Source organism: Leptopilina boulardi, unplaced genomic scaffold (genome assembly GCF_019393585.1).
Source record: "Leptopilina boulardi isolate dan_hultmark-lab unplaced genomic scaffold, ZJU_Lbou_2.1 LbouV2_368, whole genome shotgun sequence".
Classification (NCBI taxonomy): domain Eukaryota; kingdom Metazoa; phylum Arthropoda; class Insecta; order Hymenoptera; family Figitidae; genus Leptopilina; species Leptopilina boulardi.
Window position 1 is genome coordinate 1,686,456 of NW_026137938.1, and position 27,039 is coordinate 1,713,494.

Genomic DNA, 27,039 nt, shown 5'->3' on the forward strand with positions numbered 1-27,039 from the left:
TTTCAAATCTTCCATTATTTTTTGTGTTAGAAATTTCAGAATTCCTTTGCAATGATGGAAAATGAGAAATTTCGAATTTTTTAACTCAATCCGATGTAAAAATTAAAAAAAAAAACTGAATTTTCAACATTGAAATGGAATTTGAAATTTTTACACTGAAAAAAAAAATTTATTTGATTCAAATAATCGGTTGACGATTACCAAATAAATATTTATTTGTATCAAATAAATTATTATTTGAGATGATATTTGTTTCAAATAAAATTTATTTAATTCAATTATTTGGTTTCAAAAATTATTTGGTACAAGTAAATATTTATTTGTACCAAATACAGTTTATTTAATTCAATTATTTTTTTCAAAAATTATTTGGTTTGAAAAATTATTTGGTTCAAGTAAATATTTATTTTTATTAAATAATTATTATTTGAGTCAATTAAATTGTATTTGTTTCAAATACAGAAAATTTTGATTCAAATAAAATTCAATTATTTGGTTTCAAAAATTATTTGGCTCAAGTAAATATTTATTTAAAGTCAAGTAACCGATTATTCGAATCAAATAAAATTTTTGAAAGAAATTTGGATTTTGAAGAAATTTAATCGAAATTATTAAAATAAATTATTAAAATAAATTAAAAAAACGGAAAATTCCAAAAAAAAAAAAAAAAAATTGATTTTATCTCTCGCTAAAATGAGAACTTTTTTTTTAATTAGACCGTCTATGAATATATATATATAATATATATAATTGGCTTCCGTGTCGAGGGTAAATATCGCGTTTAGCTTGAGAAACACTGTTCCAAAATTCAAATCCGACTGCCCTCCACGGTTACCTTTTTTTTAAAATACCATCGTAATCAAGACACTGATGACGTAATCGAATTTGAAAAGAGTTCGCGGTGGACAAATATGCGTTCGGATTCTCGTAAGACCCCGCCATGACGACTTTTTAATTCATTTTTATTTAATTATTTTTTTTTTTTTAATTTTTTTTTTATTATATCACACCGGCAGTTGTAACGCAGATCTGTTCGTATAATAATTATAATATTCGTAAATAATCAAAGCAAGAAATATTTTTATTTTTTTTCTTACTTCGAAATTTTTTTTTTTTTTTAAAGTGTAATAATAATGATAACGCTAATGTAAATCAGTTTCGTCGTCATCGTCGCCGTCATCGTTTTTTTTTTTTTTCTAAATTTGACGATACGCGATTTTTTTTTTAATCTTTGCTATAGATACATTTACCCTAAGTAAATTACGTTAATCTCAGCACTAGGTGTGCCTATACATCGTGGCAACGAATGATCAAGTTCCTTAATTACTTTCATTTTTTTTCTGGCGGTTCAACTCTTGTACAAAGTCAAAAAGGACAAGAAAACTAATTCGGCACTTTGCTGCTGTTTTTTTTTTCTTCTTTAATGTAAAGAAATTGTCGAAACATTATTTTCGACCAAAGGCGATAAAATCTCGGCCATTTTTTTTTGTTCGTTTTTGTAAATAATTTTTTTAATACAATGATATTATTTACAAAAAAATTTCTTTTTAAAATTACTCAACGATACATTTTGAATAAAATTTGACAAATATTTATCGGTAAAATCATAATTTTCCAAAATGGAAAAAATTAATAATAATTTAAATTTTAGGCCATTCTGTACAATTTTTTTTTCCGTCTATAATGCCAGCAATAATTTTGCTGACTTATATCGTGGAAGAGATTCGCCGCCATTCGATTTCTTAAAAATTAAATCTAATTCCTTCTAATGTCTTTGAAATTATTGTAAAAAAAATTAAAAAAAAAAAAAATTACAATCTAAAGTGGAAAGTTTCATGAAGGAATGAACAAATTACTATAATACAATTATTGACAAAGTAACGCAACAATTCATAACAGTATTATTTTTTTTTTATAACAATGACGAATGATGCTGTAACAATGTGCGTGAATAGGAAAATTAAAATAAAAAAAGAAAAGAAAAAAAAAAAGGGAAATTAGACGAAGAAATTTGAAAATCGAACTAAATATGTACAAACATTTTAGTGCGATCTTACATTTTGAGTTATATCGAATAAAATCTTCGTCCAGTCAGTTTTAGGGGGTCTTACGTCTACGGAGATTTTTTTTTGTGCAATGCAAAAACAACTACAATAAGACGATTCAAAATCGTTCAAAATAAATAAATCACTGATTTTTTTTTTTTTCTATTTTTTTTCGAACGATTTTAAATCGTCTATTAATGGTCAGAGATGAGTCACTCAGAACAAAAAGAAAAAAAAAGAAAAAATTCACTAACGAATTTTATTATACCGTATCAACGATATAATAATTTACGTGAGACAGGGGCAAAAATTTATTGAAAAACCCCTTTTTTTTTTTTTGTTGTAAATGTGTCAATGTGCCTGCGCGTGAATAATTTTTAATCTTACGTCTATAAAAGATTATAACGTTATTACATATTTATGTACATTAACATGCGTATAGAGGTTATTCGTGGAATATTTTTTTTTAACTCGGGATCGTAACGTAGGAAGCTTTTTTTTTCTTCTTTTTTTTTTAAAAGATAAATATATATATATGTGTATATATATATATTATATATAACATAAGTCAAGTGTATATAAGGTCTAGATTAGGAGCTTTGTATATAGGTATAAGTTTGTTTTTTTTTTTGTTTTTTTTTCTCTTTTCTTTTTTTGTGATAGACGCGAATGAACGAACGCAGACTCTTTGGCTTCTTAATAGCCAGTGCTCTTTTATGGTAAAGGCACCACAACCTGTACATAAGATACAGGAAAATAACCCGTGCGACCATTCACAGTGCCTTCAAACCAATTGTCATCGATTTTTTGGATCAATGTAATACTGTCGTTTTCCTAAAACAAAAAAAAAACAAAAAATGTTTTTAGCATAAAAATTATTTTTTATAAGAATTTAGAACACTCAGATTTGAAAAAAGAAAAAAAAGTGAAAATTTCATATTATTTTATTATTTTTTATTGCCACAGAATTGACAGAAAAAATTTTATTTTCTTTTTCCCTGATTATCAGTTAGAATTTAAATTTTTTTCCTGATTCTAATTGAAAATATTTCAAGAGGTTTTCAATTGTAAAAAAAAATGAGACTATAATTTTTAGAAGCAAAAATTTTGAATTGAAAATTACAAAAATTATAATTTTAGTATCATTTTTAGAAATTTTTATTATTTTTATTATAAATTATTATAATACTAATAATAATAATTATTATTATCTTAATAATAAATAAAGAAGTTCTAGTTATTATTATTATTTTTTTTAATAGAAAATCGTTTAATTAACTTTTTAACAAATTGAATTTTTTTTTTTTTAATTTATTGTATGTGAAAAAAATTATTCTCAAGCCGCAAAATATAATTTTTGAAAGTGTAATGTAAGAAAAGTTTATTCAGTTTTAAAACAAACTTTATAATATATATAACGAACTCTTGGGATTACTTGGTCAAAAGTTTTGTGAAAGCTTCTCTGTGAAAATTATTTTCATTTATAGTAAAATTTAGACTTTTATTTTTAGTCTTTTGTTCTAATTTTCATTTTCGATTCAATAATAATAATAATAATTAATCAATAACCAATAAATATATTTTACCTTGAAACCAAGTTCTCCAGGATTTTCCGGCTCAAAATCATAAAGTGCCGTGCAACAAGGCTGTTTGGCCATTGGTGTCCTAGCTGGAGATTTACTTGGCGATGGCAAGGGTGAAGCTGTAAAGATCATAAATTCATTAAATTATAATTTTAATGACACTTTCCTTTTTTCGAATTAAGAAAATATATTTAATAATTTAATAATAATAAAAATAATAATAATAATAATAATAATAATAATACTAAAAATAATAATAATAATATATTTAAAAATATAATAAAAATAATAATTTATTTTTAACGATAATATCGAAATGCGTACACTTCATATAAGTTTCAAGAACGTTCCAATATTTTTTAATTATTTTCTTAATAACATATTTCAATAACAATTTTTAATAATTATAATATGTTACTTTAATTTATTTTTAAAATTTCTAGAAATTAATTTATGAAAATAAATTCGATTTACATGATATTTAAACTAAATTGTCAATTTTTTTTTTTCATTTCAATCTAAAAAAAACAGAATTTTACATCGAATCCCTTGAAGTAAAAAAAAAGAAAATTATTTTTTTTTTCCTTAACTTTTTTATTTGATTGAAAGCAAAAACAAAAATTTCGCTCTATTTCGAAGTTAATACAAAAAAAAACGATTCTTGAAAAATTTAATTACTAAAGGGTGAAAAATTTTATTTTACCTAAAAATAAATGTTAATTTAATTAATTACAACTAATATATGCATATTAAGCAAAGAGAGTCAGGGAAGGCGAAGAAACAATCAAAGAAAAGGGGACAAATAAAGAATTAGCATATTTTGAAAAATAGTGCTTTCAAGTTTTCTTTTTTTTTTTGCGATAGTGGAAAGTTGACTATTTAGAAAATTATATCTATGGAAAAGTAACTGAAAGAGACGCACACGAAAATTCTCCAAAAACGCATTAGTCGAAAATTTCAATTGTTTGAAAAATTACAAAATCTCAAATTCATATTTAGCCGAATTTTTTATTAAACCAAAGTTTTTATTTAATTTCTTCTTTAATTTTTTTCATTTAATAAAATATTTTTTATTTATTCAACCAATTTTTTTTTATTTAATAAAATATTTTTCTTTTCCATTTGACTCGGCAAAAAATGAAAATGTTTTAAGAATTTCGGAAACAATATATTGAAAATTCCAGCTAATAAATGTTTTAAGGAATAAATTTTAATGTGTTTCTAATAAAGTGTGTGCAGAAAAAAAAATAAAAAGGAATATTTATATAAAAGTATAGAAAATAATTTTTTTTTTTTGTTCGCAGCTAAAAATGAAACAATTAAACCCCATGCAGAATTTACCATTGGCAGACTGCGGCGGGTTTCCGGCTGGAAAAAGCTCGAGCTGTGAGCGCTTATTTTCTTCTCCAGAGACCGGAGACCCGGCTCGACTTGCCCCTAAGAAGGGTCAGAAGGAGAGACATTCAAGTATCCAACAATTACACACTGATCAATCTCGTTTAATTAATATTCAATAGGTGTCGTGTGTTTGAGTTTTATTTTTTTTTGCATAGAAAAAATTTTTGAACTTACTAGAAAAATTTACCCACCCTCCCATTTCACAAAAAAAAGAAAAAAAATTTCAATATAATTTTTTTTTTTCGGCCTGGAAATTTTTATGTTAGTAAAAATATTAGTTATGAAAAAAAAGAGATTTTAAAAATTTTTTTTCTTGTTAGGATAAAAAGAGATTGTGTAAATATATTTATAAATATATATATAGGCAAAGTAACCAGTCTTTGCAGCACACGTAGAGGTTGCATTATAGAAAAAATGAAAGAAACGATTAGACAGTCAGCCCAAAAAAATGATTTTTTTTCAAATAATTATTTTTTTTTTTTTTAAATTTGTGTCTGTAATGTGTGTTTTACCGTGAAGTAAGAAGTTCCCACCATTGATCCCTTCGGAAGAAACGGTGTCCACATGAAGGTCGGCTAACGTTTTTGGTACGAAATTCATTTTCGGACGATTCGCCGCCTCATCTTTTCTGTAGTTTCAAAAAAAAAAATTCTTTTTTTTATTTTTATCAAAAAAATTTCTTTTTGGTGAAAATAATTAAATTCGATTTATTGCATAAAATCTTATTAAAAAATATTTTGTCATTTAATAAAAATAAAAATTTATGTGATACGTACTTTTCCAAGAGAGTTTCGGTTAATACCCTTAGAACTTCGACGCACTGTTGATGATACTCAAGAAGGCCTTCACTGAATGTTGCTAATTGTGCCACTTGTTCGACCTTTCAAAATAAAAAGTAAAATTAATTTTTTTATAAAATTTTCAAAAATATATTTTTTTTTTAATAACCAATATTTTTGGAACAACTTTTACTTATTAAAAAAATCTTAGCTGTATTAAATTCTTTTAAAAATAAAGTATTAAATTTGTCCTATTTTTTTTCGCAAAAAAAAAAAAATTTATTTTATTTTTTATTGAAAATTAAAAGAAAAAACAAACTTACATCATTTTCTAATAAATTGAACATGCCCATTTGAGCCAAATGAAGACTTTCGGCGAATTTCTCCTCGGCCATACGAATTTCGTCGTCTGAAACGTGAGAACCTGTACGCAAATGTTGCGTCATAGGAAAATTAAAAAGGATGCACTACGGGTTGCATTCTCTGAAAATAAACTTATATCTAATTTTATAAAAAGAAACTAGCTCAGTGAGAATTTTAGAGTAGTTTTGTATATGTTTTTGTCAATTTCCTTTTTTTTTGTATTTAAATTTCAACTTATTAAAAATTTAAAATAAATAAATAAAAATTATAAATTCAAAAAAAAATCTTATAAATATAGTGAATAAATGATAAGAATTTTGTGAATTTAAAGTGTTATATATGAAAAGTAGAAGTTCAGTAATTATATATGCAATTTATTCATTATTATATATACGAACGAGAAAGCTGTTGATTTATATTATTAGTGTTTCTAATTTTAACGCATATCTTGCTAATTAAAGAAATTAAATTCTTACAAAGAGATTTAATTTTCATGAAACAATATTGCCGTTCTTATATAAAAGCACTTTTAACACATCAGTAAAAACAAAACAACTTTTTTTTCCAAATTCAAAATATTTAATTAGCTAATTGTCTCACGTTTTTTAATTTTTTTTTTTTTCAAAACAGAATTCTGAAACCCAAAAATAATTTTTTTTTTTAAGAAAAAAATTTCGCGTAATTTGAGACAATTAAAATTTTAAAAAAATTTTTATTTCTATAATAGAAAAGAAAAGCAATATTTTATTGTTCAAGTATTATTAAATATTATATAAATATTATATTATTAGAGTAATTTAAAAAAAAATTGGAAGTTTTTTTTGTTAGTGTTGTTAGTGAAATAAGCCACAAGCAAAATAAAATAAATTCTAAAAAAATATACTCGGGAATAAATTTTTATAAAATTTTCTAAAAAAAGAAAAAAAAAGGATTTTCAATAAGCATTCATGCAAAATTTATTTGCAGACTGATGGAAATACCAGCAGGAATATATATTTGATTGATACTCACTCCGATTCATGATAAATTCATTGCCAAGAGCATATATATATATTATAATATAAAATTTATAGAGTTTCAAGTTTATGATATTTTTTTGCGATATCAAAAATTTTGCATAATTTTAAGGTCGGATTATTTCAAACGTGACAAAATTGACAAAATAAAGAAGCATTTTGCAATTATTAAAGCTCTTTTTTTTAAATAAAATATATATATGAAAATGATGAAAACAAACAGAAACAGTAAAATATGAATTATTAATTAAAATTAATATTCTATAACAGAATATGAAGATAGAAAAACAAAAATAAATAAAATATTTAGAAGATAATTTAAAATAAAAGGAAAATTAAAAATAACGAAAATTAATGAAAAGAAATTCTATTTTTAAAAAACCAAAAAAAAATTATAAAATAAATTTTTAGATAATTAAAAAACAAAAGGGACAATGAAGAAAATTAATAAATGAGAAATTCTAATGAGAAAAAACAAAAATCTCTGAAAATTAAAAGTAAATGAAAAATATTGAAATTAATGAATAAAAAGTTAAGTACGTGGTGATTTATCCACGTACCAACATAATTTGAAGGATTTGCCCTTGCGGGGCTTCCAAAGTGTGGACTGGATGACATCTTTCCTGCGGCTAATATTCCAACCAAACCGCAGCGAACAAAAGAAGAAAAAAGCACATCAATCTATCTTTAGATAAAAAAAAAGTAAAGCATCAAATCAAGAATCTATCAAAAAGAAATTTCAATCCAGGAAAGAAAAATTCATGCGCTTTTATTATTGAAAAAAAAAAAAAATATTTGCAAATCAAAAAAAAAAATTCTAAACATTCCTTCTATAGTTTTATCAATTCCCATGCGAAACATGCCAAAGCTTATAATTTATTTATAGAAACACTCTTCTCTGAAAAAAAAATAATTACTTGAACTTGAATGATTTTTTAAGAATTTTTTTAATAAAAAATAGTGAAGAGATTTTTTTTTGAATCAAAATAGAAAAATTTTAAAAATAAAAAAAAGTAAAAAAAAAACGTTTTTTTGAATTTAAAAAATCAATTTTCGATTAAATCGAATCGACTTTACCAAATTTATACCTTTCGCTTGGCGTCTTCTTTTGCAATCGAAATCAAGCCTTCGTCCCTGAAGTTTCTTTCGATGATGCTGTTAACGAAAACAAAAAAAAAATTGAAATTCACAGATAATGTTTAAAGAAAAATAGCGCGGAAATATATAAAACTTTTTTAATAAATCTCACCATAACTTCTTTGAGGTCTTTAGTCTGCAGATGGTGCAGAGGCTCGAGAAAGTTTTGCTGAATATTGTCGTCCAAGGAATATTTCACATCGGCCATCTGTTTCATAGCCTCTCCCATTTCGATCAAAGATTGAGCTAATGAGAGCAAAAATCATACAAAATAATTTATAATAAATTTTTTTTCATTTTTTTTTTTTTTTTTTCTTTCTTTTTTCTACTTACCGAAAATACTATCTTCACCCATTTTCTTTCCGTACATCAACATACAATCACCAAGAGTACCTTCTGGCTGTGGATAAGTTGAGGCCTTTGCTTGACCGCTTAATTTTCCAATACCCTTAACAGCCGCCATTTTTGCTCTTGCTGTTGGATTTGGTTGAAGAAATTCTTTTGTCTTCATTTGTAGATCCTCAACCAATTCGTTTGTCACGTCCGTTTTCTTTTTGACAAAAAAAATAGAATCGAATTATAAAATCAATTTTTTTTCCTTTCCATTTGTATTTTAATAAATAAATTAATTAATTAATAAATATAAATAAATATAATTTAATAAATAAATAAATAGAAAATGAAAACGAAAAGTAGAGCAAAATTTTTCCATGAGAAATAAAAAAAAAAAAATTGTTGAGATTTGATATAAAGAAGAATAAACGTGCGGTATAAATTGGAAAAAAAAATTTCCTTTTTACAGTCTAATTTAGTCCGGCCTCCTTTTTCTGAGATTGTAATTGTAATGAGAAAAAACAAAAAAAAGAAAAAAAAAAGTAAATGCCTACTTGAGGCGCAAGTTCATTATCAAGGAAAAACCACTTTTCTTCCATGGAGGTTTTTTTTTTTTTTTAGTGGAGGAAAATATACTCACCCTCTCCATGTCTACAAAGTCGACGTCAAGTTTTGTTCCCTCAGCGCCACCCATTTTCTCCGTCATGTACTGTAAAAAAAAATAAATCAAACATAATAAAAAAAATTTAATTCCGTTTTATTATATTAAAAAAAAAAATTGTACAAAAATTTTTTCTCTCTTTAAAACTGTGAAAATTATTCTCAATATTAAAAATGATAATAATTAATTTAATTAAAGATAAAAAAAAATATTAATAAATGAATAAAAAATATAAAAAAATAAAAAATGTTAATAAAATAAATAATAATAATAATAAAAATAATAATAAATAAAATAAATTGAAATAAATAGGTAGTAATTATTAATAAAAAAATTATTATTATTAATTTTATTATTATTATTATTATTTGAAAGATATAAATCATAAATGTTCCAATCGGATGATTTTGGATACATTTTTCTCACTAAATTATGTTCTTCATCGTTTCACTGATATATAATATGAACATTTTTATCTTGTTTCGATTTTATTCACAAATCATTCGGAATGATGAATTCTTTTGACCGTTTTTTTCATAATATGAACAAAAAAAAAAAAAAAATTATCTCTGTTTATTGGTTCAAAAAAATATTTCTCGAAAATTTTTTTTCCCCTTGGACATTTTTTATTATTTATTATTTAAAAAAAACAGAATATTAAAAATAAATATATACAAATATAGATATTTTATATATCATTTGAAAGATTTCCAATAAAAAAAAAGGTGAGAGTTATGGATAAGTCATAAAAGAACTATAAAAAAAAAAAAAAAAATTCACAGAACTGACCCAGTTTGGTCGCAAAAGTAAATCTTAAATTTAACACACGACAATAAAAAAATTAAGTTGCAATTTATTTCCACTTATTGTTTTCACTTTTTATTGTGTGTTATTTCGTTTTTTTTTTTTTTTTTTTTTTTTTTTTTTTATTTGTACAAAAAAAAAAAATGGAAAAACAAAAATTCAAATATATAATTTTTCTGGGAGTAAATTTTTTTCTTCAAAGTTTCGAAAGACAATTTCTTTATAGAATTCGAGTTAGCGAGGAGTTATAAAACTTTTAACGCTTAGCATATAGGTGCAATAAAATAGTGAATATAAAAAGAAATGATAAAAAAAATTCTAATATGAGTTGCAGAATTTGTGCAAGCAACAATATGTAGGTCAGTGCTCCTTTTACCGCGATCCGTTAGAACGGTAAAACCTGAGAAATCTATATTTAGTATCATAGATGAATATATATATATATATATTACATTGATACCTTTGGAAAAGATGTTGACAGAAAGAATTCAGAGCAGATATTTTATTTAAATAAAAGGGCCTTTAGTTAAAAATTGACTTGTGAATTTTAATAAATTTTATTAACATTCAAAATCATAGGCTTGAGATTTGAGAAAAATTTTTTAAAAATATTTCTCAAACATTATGAAAAATAATTATTACAATAATTGAGATTCTAATTGCAATTATTTTCAAATATTTTATTAGCTTCCCTGAGGAAAATTTCGTAACTGATGTTCAATCAATTTTTGTTAAATATTATTTTGGAGACATTTCGAAATTTATTTCCGAATTAGTTTTTTATTTGGATTTGAAATTTCGAATCAATTCGTCACGAAAAGTAAATTTCGTAATCCCTTGGAAAAATATACTTTATCAAAACTGCAATGAAACATATCAATTCGAAACTTTACTTAATTAAAAATTAATAGAATAATTTTAATTGATATTAGTTATTATGAAACAATTGACAAATGATATTTATTACCTTCTCACTCATATATAATATTCCTGTTATTAAAAATTAAATATTAATGAAAAATATTGATTATACATATCATTCTAATGGTAAATTCCATTAAATGAAGAATTAATTAAGAGTGACATTTTTAATTTACGTAATTTTATCTTACATTTTTAATTATATTTTAATCTACACGTATATATTAAAAAAAGATCATTGTATATACCCATTGTTGAAATTATGATTAATTATTATTCTTCAAATATAGATCATAGAATGAAATATAATTTTTCCTTTCGGTAAATATGTTCGACTTTTATCGAAAAAAAAGAAAAAGAAAGAAAAAAAGACTGAGTCATGAATATAAATTTATAAATCATCTTCAAGTGAGAAGTTACAGAATTGATTTTCTGCTTATACAAAGGACTGATGGGAATTTTCCAAAGTGTGTATTTTCAAAATATATATGTATCTTCTTCAATACTTTGCGCAAAAGTTTCGATTAAACTTCCCCTTTTGATGTTAGATATATTATATACATATATATATTCAAGAATCGTTTATATTATTTCCAAACACTTTTTTCCATTTTAAAAACGTCTTTTATATTTATTGTAATATAAATTTTATAGAGAGAAATTGAAAAATGTAAAAATTGACCTAAAGAAATGTGTTTGATTCCTATATATATATATATATATGAAACCTGAATAATATTTGGAATTTACATTCATGATGTAAAAACAAATATAATTTTATTGTTTCGGAAATTATTTGATTCAAGTAAAAATTATTTGGTTTAAGTAAATATTTATTTGGTTCGAGTAAAAATTATTTGGTTCAAGTAAATATTTATTTGGTTCAAGTAAAAATTATTTGGTTCAAGTAAATATTTATTTGGTTTAAGTAAATATTTATTTGGTTCGAGTAAAAATTATTTGGTTTAAGTAAATATTTATTTGGTTCAAGCAAATATTTATTTGGTTCAAGTAAATATTTATTTGGTTCTAGTAAAAATTATTTGGTTTAAGTAAATATTTATTTGGTTCAAGCAAATATTTATTTGGTTCAAGTAAATATTTATTTGGTTCAAGTAAAAATTATTTGGTTCAAGTAAATATTTATTTGGTTCAAGTAAATATTTTTTTGGTTCAAGTAAATATTTATTTGGTTCAAGTAAATATTTATTTGATAATACTCAAGTAACCGATTAATTGAATAAAATAATTTTTTTTTTTGCATTGTTAACTTTTTTTTTCTTTTAAACTCAAAGAAAAGTTTTGTTTAAATCAAATATACTATTTTTTTGTATTAACACAATTTTTTGGTTATTGGAAACAAAAAAAAATTTTTATTTCATTCAAATAAATATTTGTTTTTATTCTAAATGAACGTTTGGTTTATTTTAATGAAATTTTTGAACGAAGAAATAAATTTAATTGAGTCAAATAAACTTTTCATTGATTTAACCAAAAAGTTTGGTTTGCACTGAAGAAAAAATTATTTAATTCAAATAATTCGTTATTTGACTATTATCAAATAAATATTTACTTGTATCAAATAATTTTTGAAATAATTGAATTATAAATCGTATTTTGATCGGTTTTTTTCTTGAAACAAATACCATTTGGTTGTTTTAAACAAATTATCTTTGATTCAAAAAAAAAAAAAAATTATCTTCATTTCAAAGAAATTTTTTATTTAATTCAAATAAATGTTTCTTTGACTCTATATCAATGTTAGAATTTCTTTAATTTAATTCACAAATTTCCTTCATTTAAAGAAAAATTTTATTTTTAATGAAAGAAAACAAATCAAAGAAATTGGTTTCTTTAAATCAAAGAAATCTTTTCCCTGGGTGTATATTTGTTTCGAATATAGAAATTATTAGTACAAAGACAATTTATTTAATTCACACTCAGAGAAATGGTATATTTGTCTCCTAGCCTATTAACTCATTTATTTGTTGCAAATATATTTTATTTCATTGAAATAAAAAATTTATTTGAGGCAAAGAAAAATTTATTTCTGACAAATAAAACTTTTATTTACGCCAAATAAATAAGTTAGTAGGCTCTGAGAAAAATATACGTTTATTTAACTCAAATATATTTTATTTGGTTCAAATAAATCATTTCTCTGCCAAATAAACATTATTTACTTCAAATAAAAATATTTATTTAATAACCGATTATTTGAATCAAATAAATTATTTCCAGTGTACGGAACTTAATCACCTCATTAAAATTTAATTTCCAATATTTTATTAAAAATTTAAAATCAAAAATCAACAAAAAAAATCCAGACTATAATATTAAATAACAAAAAATGAATGAAAAATCATTAATTATATGGTTTCAACCAAAAATCTTTTTTTTTTAAAAAAAAAGTGTGTGACGGGAACTTTTTTTTCTCCCATAAACACAAGAAGGGTCGGCAGCTTCAGCGAGGCGTGTTGAACTTAAGATAAAAACGCTTAGTTGGCCCTAACTGGATTCAGTTATATAGACAATTTTTTTTTTTTTTTTTTTTTTTCGAGGGGTAGCAGTCACATATATAAATGGATCGGAATATCAGTAATGGGAGAATTGTTGAAGCAAGACGAAAAGGGGGAAAGTATAAAGAAGAGAAAATCTCAGCGACGGGGTGGTCGAGAGTGTCGGATCAATAGCCGCACCGCGTTGATCTAAAGTGATGTAATATTAAGACGTTCTTGAATTTCTGCCAAAGGAATAATATTCATTATCCACAAAAATGAAGAAAAAAAAAATATGCGTCATTTTTATTTAATTGATTGTTTATATTTTTTTACAAAATAGGAAAAAAAAAGGGAGAGGGGGAGGGGGTATTTCAATTACACAGTGTCTCGTACCCTTTTTTGAATTGATTGAGGGAAAAAAAACAACCACCCACCCTTTTAAGATGCGTTCTGCGATTAAAAGCATCGAGCTTGCTTTTCTTTCTTTTTTTTTTTTTTTTTTACCCTGTGTGGCACGATTGTTCAGCTCCCGTGTGACCATGACCCACATTTAAGGACGGACCACACACATATATAACAGGGTACGTTCCCTTATCCGTGGCTAGCTGCAAGTTGCAGCCGCCGGGTAAAGGTCACACCGTAGAGTAAATTTGACCTACATTGCTTCAGTGACAATGTCACACACTTGATTCAATTCCGCGTGAGTGAGAGAGAGAGAGAAAGAGAGAAAAAGATTCACACAATTTCCTTGATAATTCCCTCTATAAACGAGGCTCTTAAGAATATTTTTTTTGTCGTATTTATAGAATTAAAATTTTCAATTTAAATTTCCCGCCTTATTTTTCCTTGGTCCTATTTTACCGACAGTTCATAGATTGTAAACTCAGTGGTGTCGTTTTCAATAGTTGGATTATACATATTTCTCGACAATCAAATTGCTTTGTTACACCAAAGATATATTTGTCTCAGAGACAAATATAGGTTCAAATATAATAATATATTTGGTTTGAATAAAACATTTCTCTGGATGTATAAAGTGAGTGCTTTGCTCTGCAAATTTTTTCAATACTTTATATTTAATTAGAATTAAAATTTGCCGAAAAACGATTTAAATTTCCCGCCTTATTTTTCAGTCTACCTTACCGACTGTTCATAGATTGTAAACTCAAAGGGAAAAAGAAAATCCCTTTTACCGAAAAAACGAAACTCTTGAGAATATCTTGACGCCTATTTAAGAATATTTCTCATGTATTTTATTCTTAAAATTAGAATTTAAGGAGTAATTTATTCGAACTTTAAGAATAAAATGCATGGAAAATATTTTTAAATAGGCATCAAGAAAAAATTTCGTTTTTTCGGTGTTCATTCAATTAATTCGATTAGAGAATTTTAATTTTCAAAACGATTTAAATTTTCCGCCTTAATTTTTAATTCTACCTTACCGACAGTACATAGATTGGTAACTCAAAGAGGATTTTTTTTTTGAATGACTTAAAGACAGATAATTTTTCTCGACAATGAAATTGCTTTGTTATAAAGCATTTACAGGAGAAATATCCTCTTTTTTTTATCTCGTCCCTTGAGGAGGTTCAATAATATACGAAATAGAGGTTGAAGTGTGATTGGACTGGAAAAGGTTTTCTATAAAAAGAAAAAGAGGTCCTTTTCTCAATTGCTATAAGGGAAAGTAGACAATATAATTTCACAATTGTCAATGTTTTATAAATGTGGGGAAGAAAAAAAATACCATCTCCTACATTTCCTAATGATAAATTTTTTAACTTTTTATTTAAAAAAATTCCAAATTTACTTAAAATTGTAAATTACACTAAATAAAAAAATTTTTTTTGATTACTTGATTAATACAAATAAATATTACCATGAACCAAATAATTTTTATTTATTCAAATAGCCTATAAGCGAAATAATAATCTGTATTTTAAACTAATACTATTTAATTGATTTAAATAATGTTCATTTTCATTTCATATAAATAAATATTAGATATAAAAACTTTTATTTGATATAAATAAATATTTGCTTGATATAGATAAATATATTTATTTGATATAAATATTCTATTAATTTAACTTGAATCTAATTTTATATTTATATTTCATAATAATAAATTTAATTTTCTAAATTATTTCTCATAAATTTTCTTCTATTCTATCAAGAGAAAAAAATCAGATTAAATTTTAAAAACATTGACAAATTTCAACGGAAATAAGAATAGTTATAAAAGATGAGATATGCTATTTATAAAAATGTCTTTTATAAAAGAACAAGAGCTAATTAAATTCTGTAGCATTCTATATAAAATGTTAAAGTGGAACTAAATTTCTGACCTTCAGAATCGTTTGCCTCTATTTAAATCGAAATAATTTTTCAATATAAAAGAATTTTTTTTTTCAAATCTAAAAATTTATATATTTATTATTATAAATAAAATTTAAAAAAATTTTCTCTTATAAATCTATTTTTTTATAGTCACAATAATAGTTAATTTATTATAAAAAAAAAATATTACAAGGGAATAAAAATATTAAATTAACTATTTTATTCTCGGATTCTTATCGATCGTTCGCTATACACTAATATTTCTCAGTTATTCTGAAATGTCGACGCGAGTTACGCCCACGTGAGAAAAAAAAGGGAAATAATCAGTTTTACAACATTTTTACAGGATAAAATAAAATTTTAATAATTTTTTATAAATTCCATTACGAAAAAATAGAAAATAAAACAAATAAAAACAAGAAATTAGTAAATATTTCGAAAATTCATTAATAAAATTTTGTAATTATTTTTTTTTTGCTTTTAAAATTTTCAAAAAGGTATTTAAAAAATTGTTTTTTATTTTGATGTTATTAAAAGTTCATTTATAATTGCCAATTAACTTGAATATGCAAATATTTACCTCGATAAAATAATTTCAAGTTGGGATTGTAATATATATAGGTATATATATAGTGAAAACGTGGGAGAAAGGGTTGTACGATTCCCGTGAACACTTTCATTCATCAAAGTAATCGAGATACATAAAGGTCAAAGAGGTTTATGGACTCTTCGCAGATATACTCGACAATAGAAACTCTATATCGATAAACGTGTAGGCGGACTACTGGTCCATAAACGAATTTCTTCGTTTTTCTAAATAGGCAACAACATTTAATTTTTTATTCCACATACGAAATTGCATTTAATCGAAAGTCGATTTTATGTCATTAAACATACACGTCATTACAATATATATAGTTCTTTTTTTTACAAGAGTTTACCATCTATGTACTGTCGGTAAAATAGATTAGGCGCGAAATTTAAATCAAATCGAAAATACGAAATAATTTTAATAAATATAAATTACTCTACGCAAAAATGTGTCGAATAAAAAATTATTTTATTATTATAATTTTAATTATTATAATTATAATTATTATGATTATAATTATTATAATTGTTACGATTATAATTATTATGATAATAATTAGTACAATTAAATTTCTGTTACATTAAAATTTTAATTAAATTTTTAATGATAACCGATCTCTATTAATTTATGAAATAAAATTCGATTCGGTCTTTATAAAATTTTAAAAAAAAATAGGGAGAAAGAAATCCGATTACGAGACGCAAGAAAATAACGATAAGAAAATATGAAGGGAAAAAGTATGAAATAAGACCTACGAAAGAAGATAATAAAATACTTCATTACCTAGGGATAAAAATTCCCTTTAATAAAAAAAAAGTACTAATGGTTTCTATTAAAAAAAAATAAAAATAATTTTGTCCTAAATTTTTTTTTTTTACGATTTTGGATCATTTATTTAAAAAGTTTGGAAAATAAGAGGCTAAATTATTGTCAAAGTTTTCTGTTTCAAAATGCAAAACATTTAATGTTCGTTCCTGTACTTGTAAAGATAAGTACAACAGGGAGAGGAAGAAGGAAATGAGTATATAAACGTGGGTGACTATATATCTTTTCAGTGACATACCTGATTTGCTTTGTTGATCTGTTTTTTAAGTCCTGCGAACGCCATGATGTCGTTTGCTTTTATTTTTATTCCTCTTCTAAATATATATATATTAATTTCCAGATAGATTAAATCTGAAACAAACAAAAAATTTAATTTAATAGAAAATATATTTTTTTAATGAATTTCTTTTGTACAATTTTTTTTTTTTTATTAAATCTAAAAAAAAGTTAATTTAATTTTATAGGAAATTTTACATAATTTAGGGAAGATATTTTTTTTTGGATTTTATTTTTTTTTTATCAAATTATATTATTTATTATTATTATTATTATTGATCAATGAAGAGTTGGTTTGAATTTAAAAAAAAAATTACTGGCAATATATTAATAAAATGTATAATAGATAATATTGATTTATATTTTTGACAGAAGTGAAAATTTTGAAAAGCAAGAAATTTACTAGGACATTTATTCACTGTGGTCCAAATTTATGAGATAATAAAACAGGTGATAAAAACTCTAATAGAGTGACGAGTAATTAAATTGTTTTGACCTCACAAACAAGTAATGATTTTACAACGTTTTCAGGCTTCAATGATTTTTTTTCTGAAAACGTTTCATTATTCACATTGAAACATAAATAAATATAAAATACACATGCGAAAATGAAAATATTAACAAAAATAAAATGACAGTAATAATAATAATAGAAAAAAAAATCATTATTATAATAGTAAAATAATAATAGTAGTAAAAAAATAGTAATTGTAGTTAAAAAAATAGTAATTGTATTAAAAAAATATATAAATAGTATAATTGTAGTGAAAAAATAGTGACAGTATTAAAAAAATAGTATAATTGTAGTAAAAAATAGTAATAGTAATTGTAGTAAGAAAATTGTAAAAGTAGTAAAAAAATATTAATTGTGGTAAAAAAATAGTAATAGTAGTAAAAAAATAGTATAATTGTAGTAAAAAATAGTAATAGTAGTAAAAAAATAGCAATTGTAGTAAAGAATAGTAATTGTAGTAAAAAAAATAGTATAATTGTAGTAAAAAAATAGTAATTGTAGTAAAAAAAATAGTGACAGTAGTAAAAAAATAGTATAATTGTTGTAAAAAATAGTAATAGTAATTGTAGTAAGAAAATTGTAAAAGTAGTAAAAAAATATTAATTGTGGTAAAAAAATAGTAATAGTAGTAAAAAAAATGTAAATATAGTATAATTGTAGTAAAAAAATAGCAATTGTAGTAAAAAATAGTATAATTGTATTAAAAAATAGTAATAGTAGTAAAAAAAATAGTAACATTCGTAAAATTAAAATATAAATTATACAAAATAATTTTCATTAAAAAAAAAAACAAAACCCTAATAAAATAAAAAAATGTCGAAACAAAAAAAAATTACTTTCTTGTCGATTAAATTCAATTTGAATGGATTTTATTCAACAGTCAACGAAAATGGCAGAGATTTTTTTATGGATCACGTACCAGTAATAAATGGTTAAAATCAAGAGAAGCGCTGTTATTGGTTGATGTAATATACACAATATATATATATATATATATATATATATATATATATATATATATACGCGATTGTGTACGAAAATGAAAATGAAATTCCTGGATATTGAAATTTTAAGAGGATGCTGATTATGCCGAAAAAAAATGCTTATTAAAAAGCGGACATCCTGTCGCTGAGCAATAAAAATTTCCTATACTTAAAAATCGATTTTACAAAAAAAAAAAGAAAAAAAAAATTCTCCCGGATAGATAATTTTAACACGAAACCTTTAATATTTCGAAAAAATATATGTTTATTCAAACTTTTTGAAAAAAAAAATTTTTTTGCAAATTGAAAAAAAAATTATATATAGAATGGTAAAGTAAAGGTCACGACCTGGTTAGTCGCCCTTCTAATAGACTTAATGAGAATAAGTGTTCACTTAATAAGAATAAATGCTGTTGATCCGAACTCTCTTTTCAAACACAGAGTCGACAACCACAAATCAACATATTGCTCCACTGTATTAAAAAAAAACAGATATTCTAAATTTAAGAATATATGACTTTTATTGAAAAAAAAAATGTTATCCATGCATTCATTTTATAGAGTTCAATTATATAATATTCTTGAAATGAGAATATTTTTTTTGATTTTTGAACATTTTTTTTATTATTAGAATATAAGAAAATTATAAATTGAACTCTAATTTTTTTTATATTATACGAATAGAAATAGAAATAAAAAAAAAATATAGAAATAATTAACACACTGAAAAAAATTTATTTGATTCAAATAATCGATTACTTGACTTCAAATAAATATTTACTTGAATCAATTATTTCTTTTTTTTTGAAAAAAATACAATTTAATTGTCCAAAATAATGATTAAATAAATATTTATTTGATAATAGTTAAGTAATCGATTATTTGAATCAAATAAGTTTTTTTTTCAGTGCAAGAACATTATTCTTATTAGAAGAATATTTTATTCTAATTATTAATTAATAATAATAATAAAAATTATTATTATTATTATTATAAATTAATATTAATTATATTATCATATTATTTAACAAGAAATATTCTTATTTTAAGAATATTTTTTTATATATATATTTTTTTTTTCCAGAGTAAAATACAACTAAAAAATAGCAATGGGAACATTAGTCTTTAAAAATATATTCTAATTCTAATTTTTCTACTATACAGTAAAAACAACTGTAATATTCTCAAATTTAGAATATCTTCTTCGTCAAAAATTTATATCGAAGGGATTATTTTTTTCTTGAAAAAATTTTATTCTTCAAAAAAGACAATACTTAAAGACACTTGAAAGGTATGTGATCTTGACAATCACGTTTCTCAGATAGAAAACTTATATATTATAAGGCTTCGTTGGTAAATTAAATATAAATCCTGACATTTATAAGAAGATTTTTTTTTTATTTAACGGTCATGGACACGGCTTGTTTCACACCGTGTGTCTCTCATTTGTGGTGAAAAAAAAATATTCAATAATTCTCCTTCATTTCCTTTATGAAAAAAAAAATATATATATAATACATAATAAAAACGAGATCAGTATATAATGGAGCTTCCCAAATGGATCTGCAACAACTTGCAACTTTCACTGTGTATATATATATATATATTCTCAATATATGGGTAACTTTTAAAAGCATTTTAGCAGAGACCTCTTGGCCATGTTGAATATCGATACTCTTTTGCTCTATATAGATACGAATAAGAAACATTCACTAGAATTTAAAAAAAAAAAAATTTCCTCCAAAAAAATGGAAAAAAATTTCTTTTATTAAAAAATTTAATAAAAAAATTGCGAGAAAAAATTAAAAAATAATTTCGAAGTAAGCCTTTTGGAATGTAAAAAAATCGAAAATGAAATTTCATCCCCTAGCGAGTAAAATTATAAATAATTGGAATTAGAATTGAAAACGTCTTACCAATTATCAGTCTCACTGGTTCAATGTCACGGAGAATTCACACGTTTCAAAATCCGTTTTCAAATTTTTGGTTTTAATTTTTCTTTTTGTTAACAAGGCCGTTTTTATTTTTTTATTTATTTTTTTCCTCCTTCTTTGAAAAAACAATTGACGTTATACGTAGCGCCAAAAAAAAAAAATATTTAATGTGAATCCGCGTGGGTGCCACGAACACCGCGAAAGTCTTTTGGACACTGCGCCTTTCTAGGGGTAGTTTTCTGGCTTGGGATCGATACGAGAACACCACGACTGTATATACATTCTCTCTACTAACATGCGCCAACCCTCTCAGGCACGCGTACGTCCTCTACAGGGTGGCAATATTTTCATCTATACACGCATTTTATTCATTATTTTTTAAGGAAAAAATTTTGACAAAAATCATATAAATATGAGATATCAAAAATTTAGAAAAAAAATACTGATTTTTATTTAATTCACCCCAATACCTTTGTCATTCTTTTTTCAATACTCCTTTTTGGATAAATTGAATTATTTTGAAATATCTAAATGAAAGAATGATTTTTCTTTTTTACAACCCGTTTTATATATATATGTAATTCTCAGTGGTTTGGTTGTCCTTCGAACAAGAAATTTTGTTAAATTTGTTTCATCACACTGATGATACTATAGAGAGAAATTGCATTATTTATTTTCGAATATAAAAAAAATATAATAAAAAATTGGTATTGATTTTTTTTTTTTAAGTAAATAAATTCTTTCTTAAAAGTCAAAGATTACTGAGAAATATTTTTTATTTCCATTTACTTGAGACAAATAAAATTTATTTAAATCAAATAAAAATATATATTTGTCTCCGAGAGCCTTTTTTATTTAATTCCACAATAAAAAATTTAATTTAGCACAAATAAAATTTAATTTAGAACAAATAAAATTTTATTTAGAGCAAAATAAAAAATTTTTTTTTAAACTAAATTAAATTTATTTTGAAATAAATATTTATTTGGCTCTGAGAGAAAAATAGTTTTTAATTTTCAGTTATTATTAATTTACACCCAGAGAAATGATATATTTGTCTAAAAGCCTAGTATAACTTTTTATTTATTTTAAATAAAAAATTTAATTTAGCTCAAATAAAAGTTTATTTAAATAAAATTTTATTTAGCCAAAATAAAATTTTTTATTTAAAATTTTATTTAGCCAAAATAAAATTTTTTATTTAAAATAAATAAAATTTATTTTCAAATAAAAAATTTAATTTATCACAAATAAAATTTTATTTAGGCGAAATAAACATTTTTATTTAAACTAAAATAAAATTTATTTGAAATAAATATTTATTTAGTTCTGAGACAAAAATATATCATTTCTCTGGGTGTAAATTAATTTTACTAAATTTTGAAAAAAAAAGTTAATTATTATATTCAACCACAAAAATTTTGACTAAAAATAATTTTGAAAATTCTACAATTTAGTGTTGAAAATTTTGATGAAATTAATTTTAATTATAATTTGGTAAAAATTTTAAATAAAAAAAAATCATTTTTCCTTAAAATTTGAGTAAAAAAAAGAAAATTTGTAATATTAAATCCAATGATTTTTTTCCCAAAAAAAAACAGTAAAAAACAAAATTTATTTGTAAATACAAAAGAGGTAAAAATATATTTTTCAAGAAAATAAAATATATGTTTACAATTTTATTTTTCAAATTCAGTGCATGAATATTTTCCTTGAAGAAATATAATTAAGCGTGCCTTGGATACCTTTTTTGAAGCAATAAAGAATATTATAATTTATAAAGGGAAAGTATTTTTGTCATGACTTCATCCTAAATTCTCCTTTATAAATATTACATATATAAAGAAATATTTCAAATATTTTGCAAATTTCTACATAAAAAAATTTATTTCTATTTATAATATAGTTTTTTAAAACTTTTTTTTTATTTTGACCAAAAGGATATTTATAAAATGTAGTCAAGGCAGGTCAGGTATGGTCAAGGTAAAACAATTAAGGTAAAATTAGGTCAAATTAGCTTATCGTCTTATTTTCGTATATATATATATTTTTAATATTATTTTCCCTTTTTTTTTTAATTAAAATTATATAATAACTTTGATCTTTGTTATATACTAATTAACTAAATTTCATTTAATTTAAATAATTATGGAAGAATAGAGAGAAAGAGAGATACAGAGAGGAAATGAGTAAAATTTAAATGTTTTGGAAGTTTGTCTTGTGCCGTTCACGGTAAATTCATTCAGCTTATATATATATTAAAGTACGTAGTTCCAGTACACAGGTATATAACTTCAAATTTCTCGAAAATGAATTTACACTCCCAAAGGCTGACAAATTCAAACCTCAATTTTGATTCTCTCTCTATATATATATATATGTATAAGTTTCATCAAAGACAAAACTTTCTATATTTTATAATTTGATCTCAAAAAAAACCTTTTTTTTTGAAAATAAATATTCTTGACTCATTTCTGGAAGAGTGATTTCATTGTATTGCATAATCCATAGAATATGAGAACCGCAGAAAGTACGAAAAATCCTCGAAACAATAATATATATATATAAACATGCAGAAATTTTCAAAAAATACACTTCTATAGAAAAGTTAATGTTTTGTATCCGCGAAAGAAGATGTTTTATTTGTACATTTGCCTCAATGGAAAAAAATTCTCTCTTTAATAAACAGAATACTTCTACTTTTCTCAAAAAAAAAAAAAAAAAATCTTATTTTAAAAAATTTTAACAAGTCACTTTTATAGAAAAAAGAGAAACATTTTTTTTGTTACTTTTTTTCAATTCGTGATTTATTTATTCTTTCATTTAAATCAAAATCAAGGGGAGTTGAAAAAAAATTCCAAATTATATTTCATTATATTCTATTAATTTTCTAAAATTATTTTACTAGAAAAAAATTCAGTTCAATATTTTATAGAAATTATTTTCTACTTTTATATATACATATTTCTAAATTTATCAGAAAAAAAAATAAATTTTCAAAAATATCAATATTTGTCAAAAATTTTTGTAACCACATTTATTACATTCAATGATTTAAGAGAACAAAAAAAAAAAAAAAGTTTTCCTGGGCTTATAATAAATTATATTTCCTTTGAAAAGCACATCTTAAAACCTGAAAGCAACGGTTCTAAACAAGTTTCTTTACCCCCCACCCTTTATATAAAGACTTGAATGTCAGATTTTCCTCTTACGCGTTTATTTTGCATAATTTCTCAAAGACACATCTCTCTATACACTCAAGTAAAATAATCTCATTTGTTTTATAAAATATTTTAACCTTGATATTGTGTTTGGAAAAAAAAAATTTTCCTCTCCGTTATATTTTTTTTAACGTCATTTTCCTATAAAAGAGAAAATATTTTTTTTTGCCTCTATATTTTTCCTTGAAAAATGTCACAAGTGAAGAAAAAGGACATTTTATTTATTTATTAAAGAAAAGGGTAATATTTTTAGAAAAAAAATAGAATAAGATAAAATATCAAAGTTCATTGACCAGGGAAATAAAATAATCAAATTGTTAATAAAAAAAAAATATATATGTTTAATGATTGATGACTCGTCACGTTTATACTATCTGAAAAAGATAACGACTCTCAATGCCAAAGTGTACGCCCTCCTCTGAGAGGCTGAGTGTACATCCGCTTTATAAACCACCCCCACATTTGCGGGGGAATTCCTCTAAAAATATACCACGGAGAATATATATATATATTGTGAATCCGCGTATGAATTTTTATTTAAAAAAGTTCAAGAGTCTTAATTTTTTCCGAAAAATTAATAAAATGAAATTTGAGAGATTAAAAAAATTGCACGACTTCCCTTTCATAGAAAAAGTTAATGAATTTAAAAAAAAAAAATTTTCATAGAATTCTGTATATTAAATATTAAATTTTTTTTGCAAAAATTAAAAAAATTTGAAGAAAAATACGTAAAAATGTATTTTACACCCACACACGATGCTGTCGATCATTCTAATTTGTCTATTTTTCATTAAATTGACAGCCAATAGAGTGAACCCATGTGGGTGTTTTAACCAAATTTCTGGAACAATTAAAATCGATTACTTCATTCAAAATTAAAAATTTGATTTTTTTACGTGGCCTTTTTTTTTAGGTAAAACATACAAAAATTCGTGAATCGTTAAAATTTAATTAATTTAAAATGAAAATCATTTCTAGGCCCATTTACGTTATCAGCATTGAGCAATATTTAAAAAGTCAAATTAAATAATATTTATCTACATCTACTTTCAAGGTATCTAAAGATATCTATATAAAAAAAAGAGAAAAATAGAATTAAAAATATAATTTTTCAATTTGAAAATTATAACCTTTTAGATTCAATTTATATTTGAATATCGTATTATTATCGTTATATTTTTTTTTGTAATTTTTTAAATTCTTATCTCGTTTTATTTTTGCCCGAGTTTTTGATAGTCAATTAATTAATTTAATTATTTCCTTCTTTCTGAAACTAACAAAAAAAAAAATTTTTCTTTTGAAATTTTCGCTCAATTTCGTTCGAATATATATTTTATTTTCCAATTATTGGAAAGTTTCGGTCAAACTAGAAATGCAAACGTAAATCTAATTTCCGAATAATTACTTCCACAGTGTTCACGGAAATTTAATTTGCCACTTATCAAGGAAACATCAACATTTATGAGATGAGAAATAATTTTTGGTAATAAAAAAGTTTTTATCCTATTCAAGGATTATGGAAAACAAAATCTGAATATAATTAATTTTGAATTAAAGGATTTAAATTATTTTAATTTTAAATATTAAATTCCAAATCTAATTTTATTTGTTTGAATTAGTGAAAAAAAAAATAATTAAACTGAAATTTCAGTTTTTTAAAATGTTAATTAGTCGCTTAAAATATTTCATTACAACACACAGAAGATGATTACTAATTTCCCTGTAGGCAATGAATATATAAAAAAAAATCGACAAAAAATATAGAGCATTCATTTTTCATTTAAGCCCATAATATTCACTCGAGCACCGCATTGTTATCGTCACAGGCGTGTAACTCACAGTGGAAGCTGGTCACTAAATTATTTGTTATTGACCGATTATCAACCTCGTATGTTGCGAATTAAGTCAAAAGTGATTCATTTCCTTTATAATTTTAAAACTCCACTTTCAAAATTAAATATAAATTACCTACTTTTCCCTTTTTTTAAAAAAAATTTCTCTCCTTTTTATAATTTTTACAATATCACTTAAATACTTTTTTTTTTGTTATCGATTTAAAAATAGAAATTAAGATCTATAACTTTGAAATTTATTTTTCAAATTGCGCGTTCGATCATTGACAGATGTCGTAACCAATCAAAAATGACAACATGACATGTCGACAATATTTTCCTTCAATCAGTAACGTGGAAATTTTTTTTAAAAAGATTTTTCGTTTCAAAAATTGTTAATTGTTAATTATTAATTATTAATTATAAAAAGACGTTTTAAATTTATATTTCTGTAAAGATAAATAAATTTAAAAAAAAACAAACACAATTGAAAACAAATAGCAACATTTAAAAAATGAATCACATTTTGTTGAGATAAAATAATTACTTAATGAAAAAAGGAAAAAAAAGTCTAGAAAAATATGCATAATCAATTGGGGGGATAATTAAATTAATAATTATCAAGACACCAAGTGTACATAGCCAGTCATGCATGAGAAACCTTTTTTTCTCTTTTTTTTTTTTTGCTGGAAATTTTTAATTTCCATAACTATTGTTTTTTTTTTTAAGAGACAAATTTAATAATTAAAAAATAATGTATTATTTTTATTCTACTCACCAAATAAACCACTATTTTTATTCGATAATATCCAATAAAAGAACGTTATAATCTTAACCCTCCTGCTGAGTTCTGACACCGACACACAAAGTAGATATAAACAGCTGTTTTGAAAGTTGATTCCCACTTCGTTAGAGAGCGACACACATTTCCGTTTAAGAGATCCTTTTTTTGAATTTCCCGCGTAAATTGTAGGTTTAGGT

General features: G+C 23.2%; 1 protein-coding gene across 6 annotated transcripts; it reads right to left on the minus strand.

Moving 5' to 3' along the window:
* Nucleotides 1–2,661: 2,661 nt before the first annotated feature.
* LOC127287228 (endophilin-A) lies at nucleotides 2,662–26,999 on the minus strand. 6 transcript variants are annotated; one of them, XM_051314052.1, is made up of 13 exons: nucleotides 26,837–26,999; nucleotides 17,537–17,649; nucleotides 9,295–9,363; nucleotides 8,655–8,871; nucleotides 8,434–8,567; nucleotides 8,273–8,339; nucleotides 7,745–7,813; nucleotides 6,129–6,214; nucleotides 5,803–5,906; nucleotides 5,560–5,654; nucleotides 4,970–5,065; nucleotides 3,632–3,747; nucleotides 2,662–2,879 (listed from the first exon to the last, which is right to left on the minus strand). In XM_051314052.1, exons 2-13 carry the CDS (start codon nucleotides 17,579–17,581, stop codon nucleotides 2,760–2,762), a joined length of 1,218 nt encoding a protein of 405 aa, XP_051170009.1. In that variant the 5' UTR covers nucleotides 17,582–17,649; nucleotides 26,837–26,999; the 3' UTR covers nucleotides 2,662–2,759. The 6 variants fall into 6 exon arrangements, with proteins under 6 accessions (XP_051170009.1, XP_051170007.1, XP_051170008.1 ...); XM_051314050.1 differs by having other exon boundaries at nucleotides 6,129–6,229; XM_051314051.1 differs by lacking the exon at nucleotides 26,837–26,999 and adding an exon at nucleotides 20,988–21,239 and having other exon boundaries at nucleotides 6,129–6,229.
* Nucleotides 27,000–27,039: the final 40 nt, after the last annotated feature.

What these genes read in the sequence shown, in the direction of transcription:
- LOC127287228 (XM_051314050.1), bottom strand. Translation starts at nt 17,581, where the DNA reads ATGGCGTTCGCAGGACTTAAAAAACAGATCAACAAAGCAAATCAG. An exon ending in AGATCAACAAAGCAAATCAG is followed by an intron (nt 9,364 to 17,536) that starts GTATGTCACTGA and finishes TTTTTTTTACAG; the next exon opens with TACATGACGGAGAAAATGGG. An exon ending in AAGAAGACGCCAAGCGAAAG is followed by an intron (nt 7,814 to 8,272) that starts GTATAAATTTGG and finishes TTGGAATATTAG; the next exon opens with CCGCAGGAAAGATGTCATCC.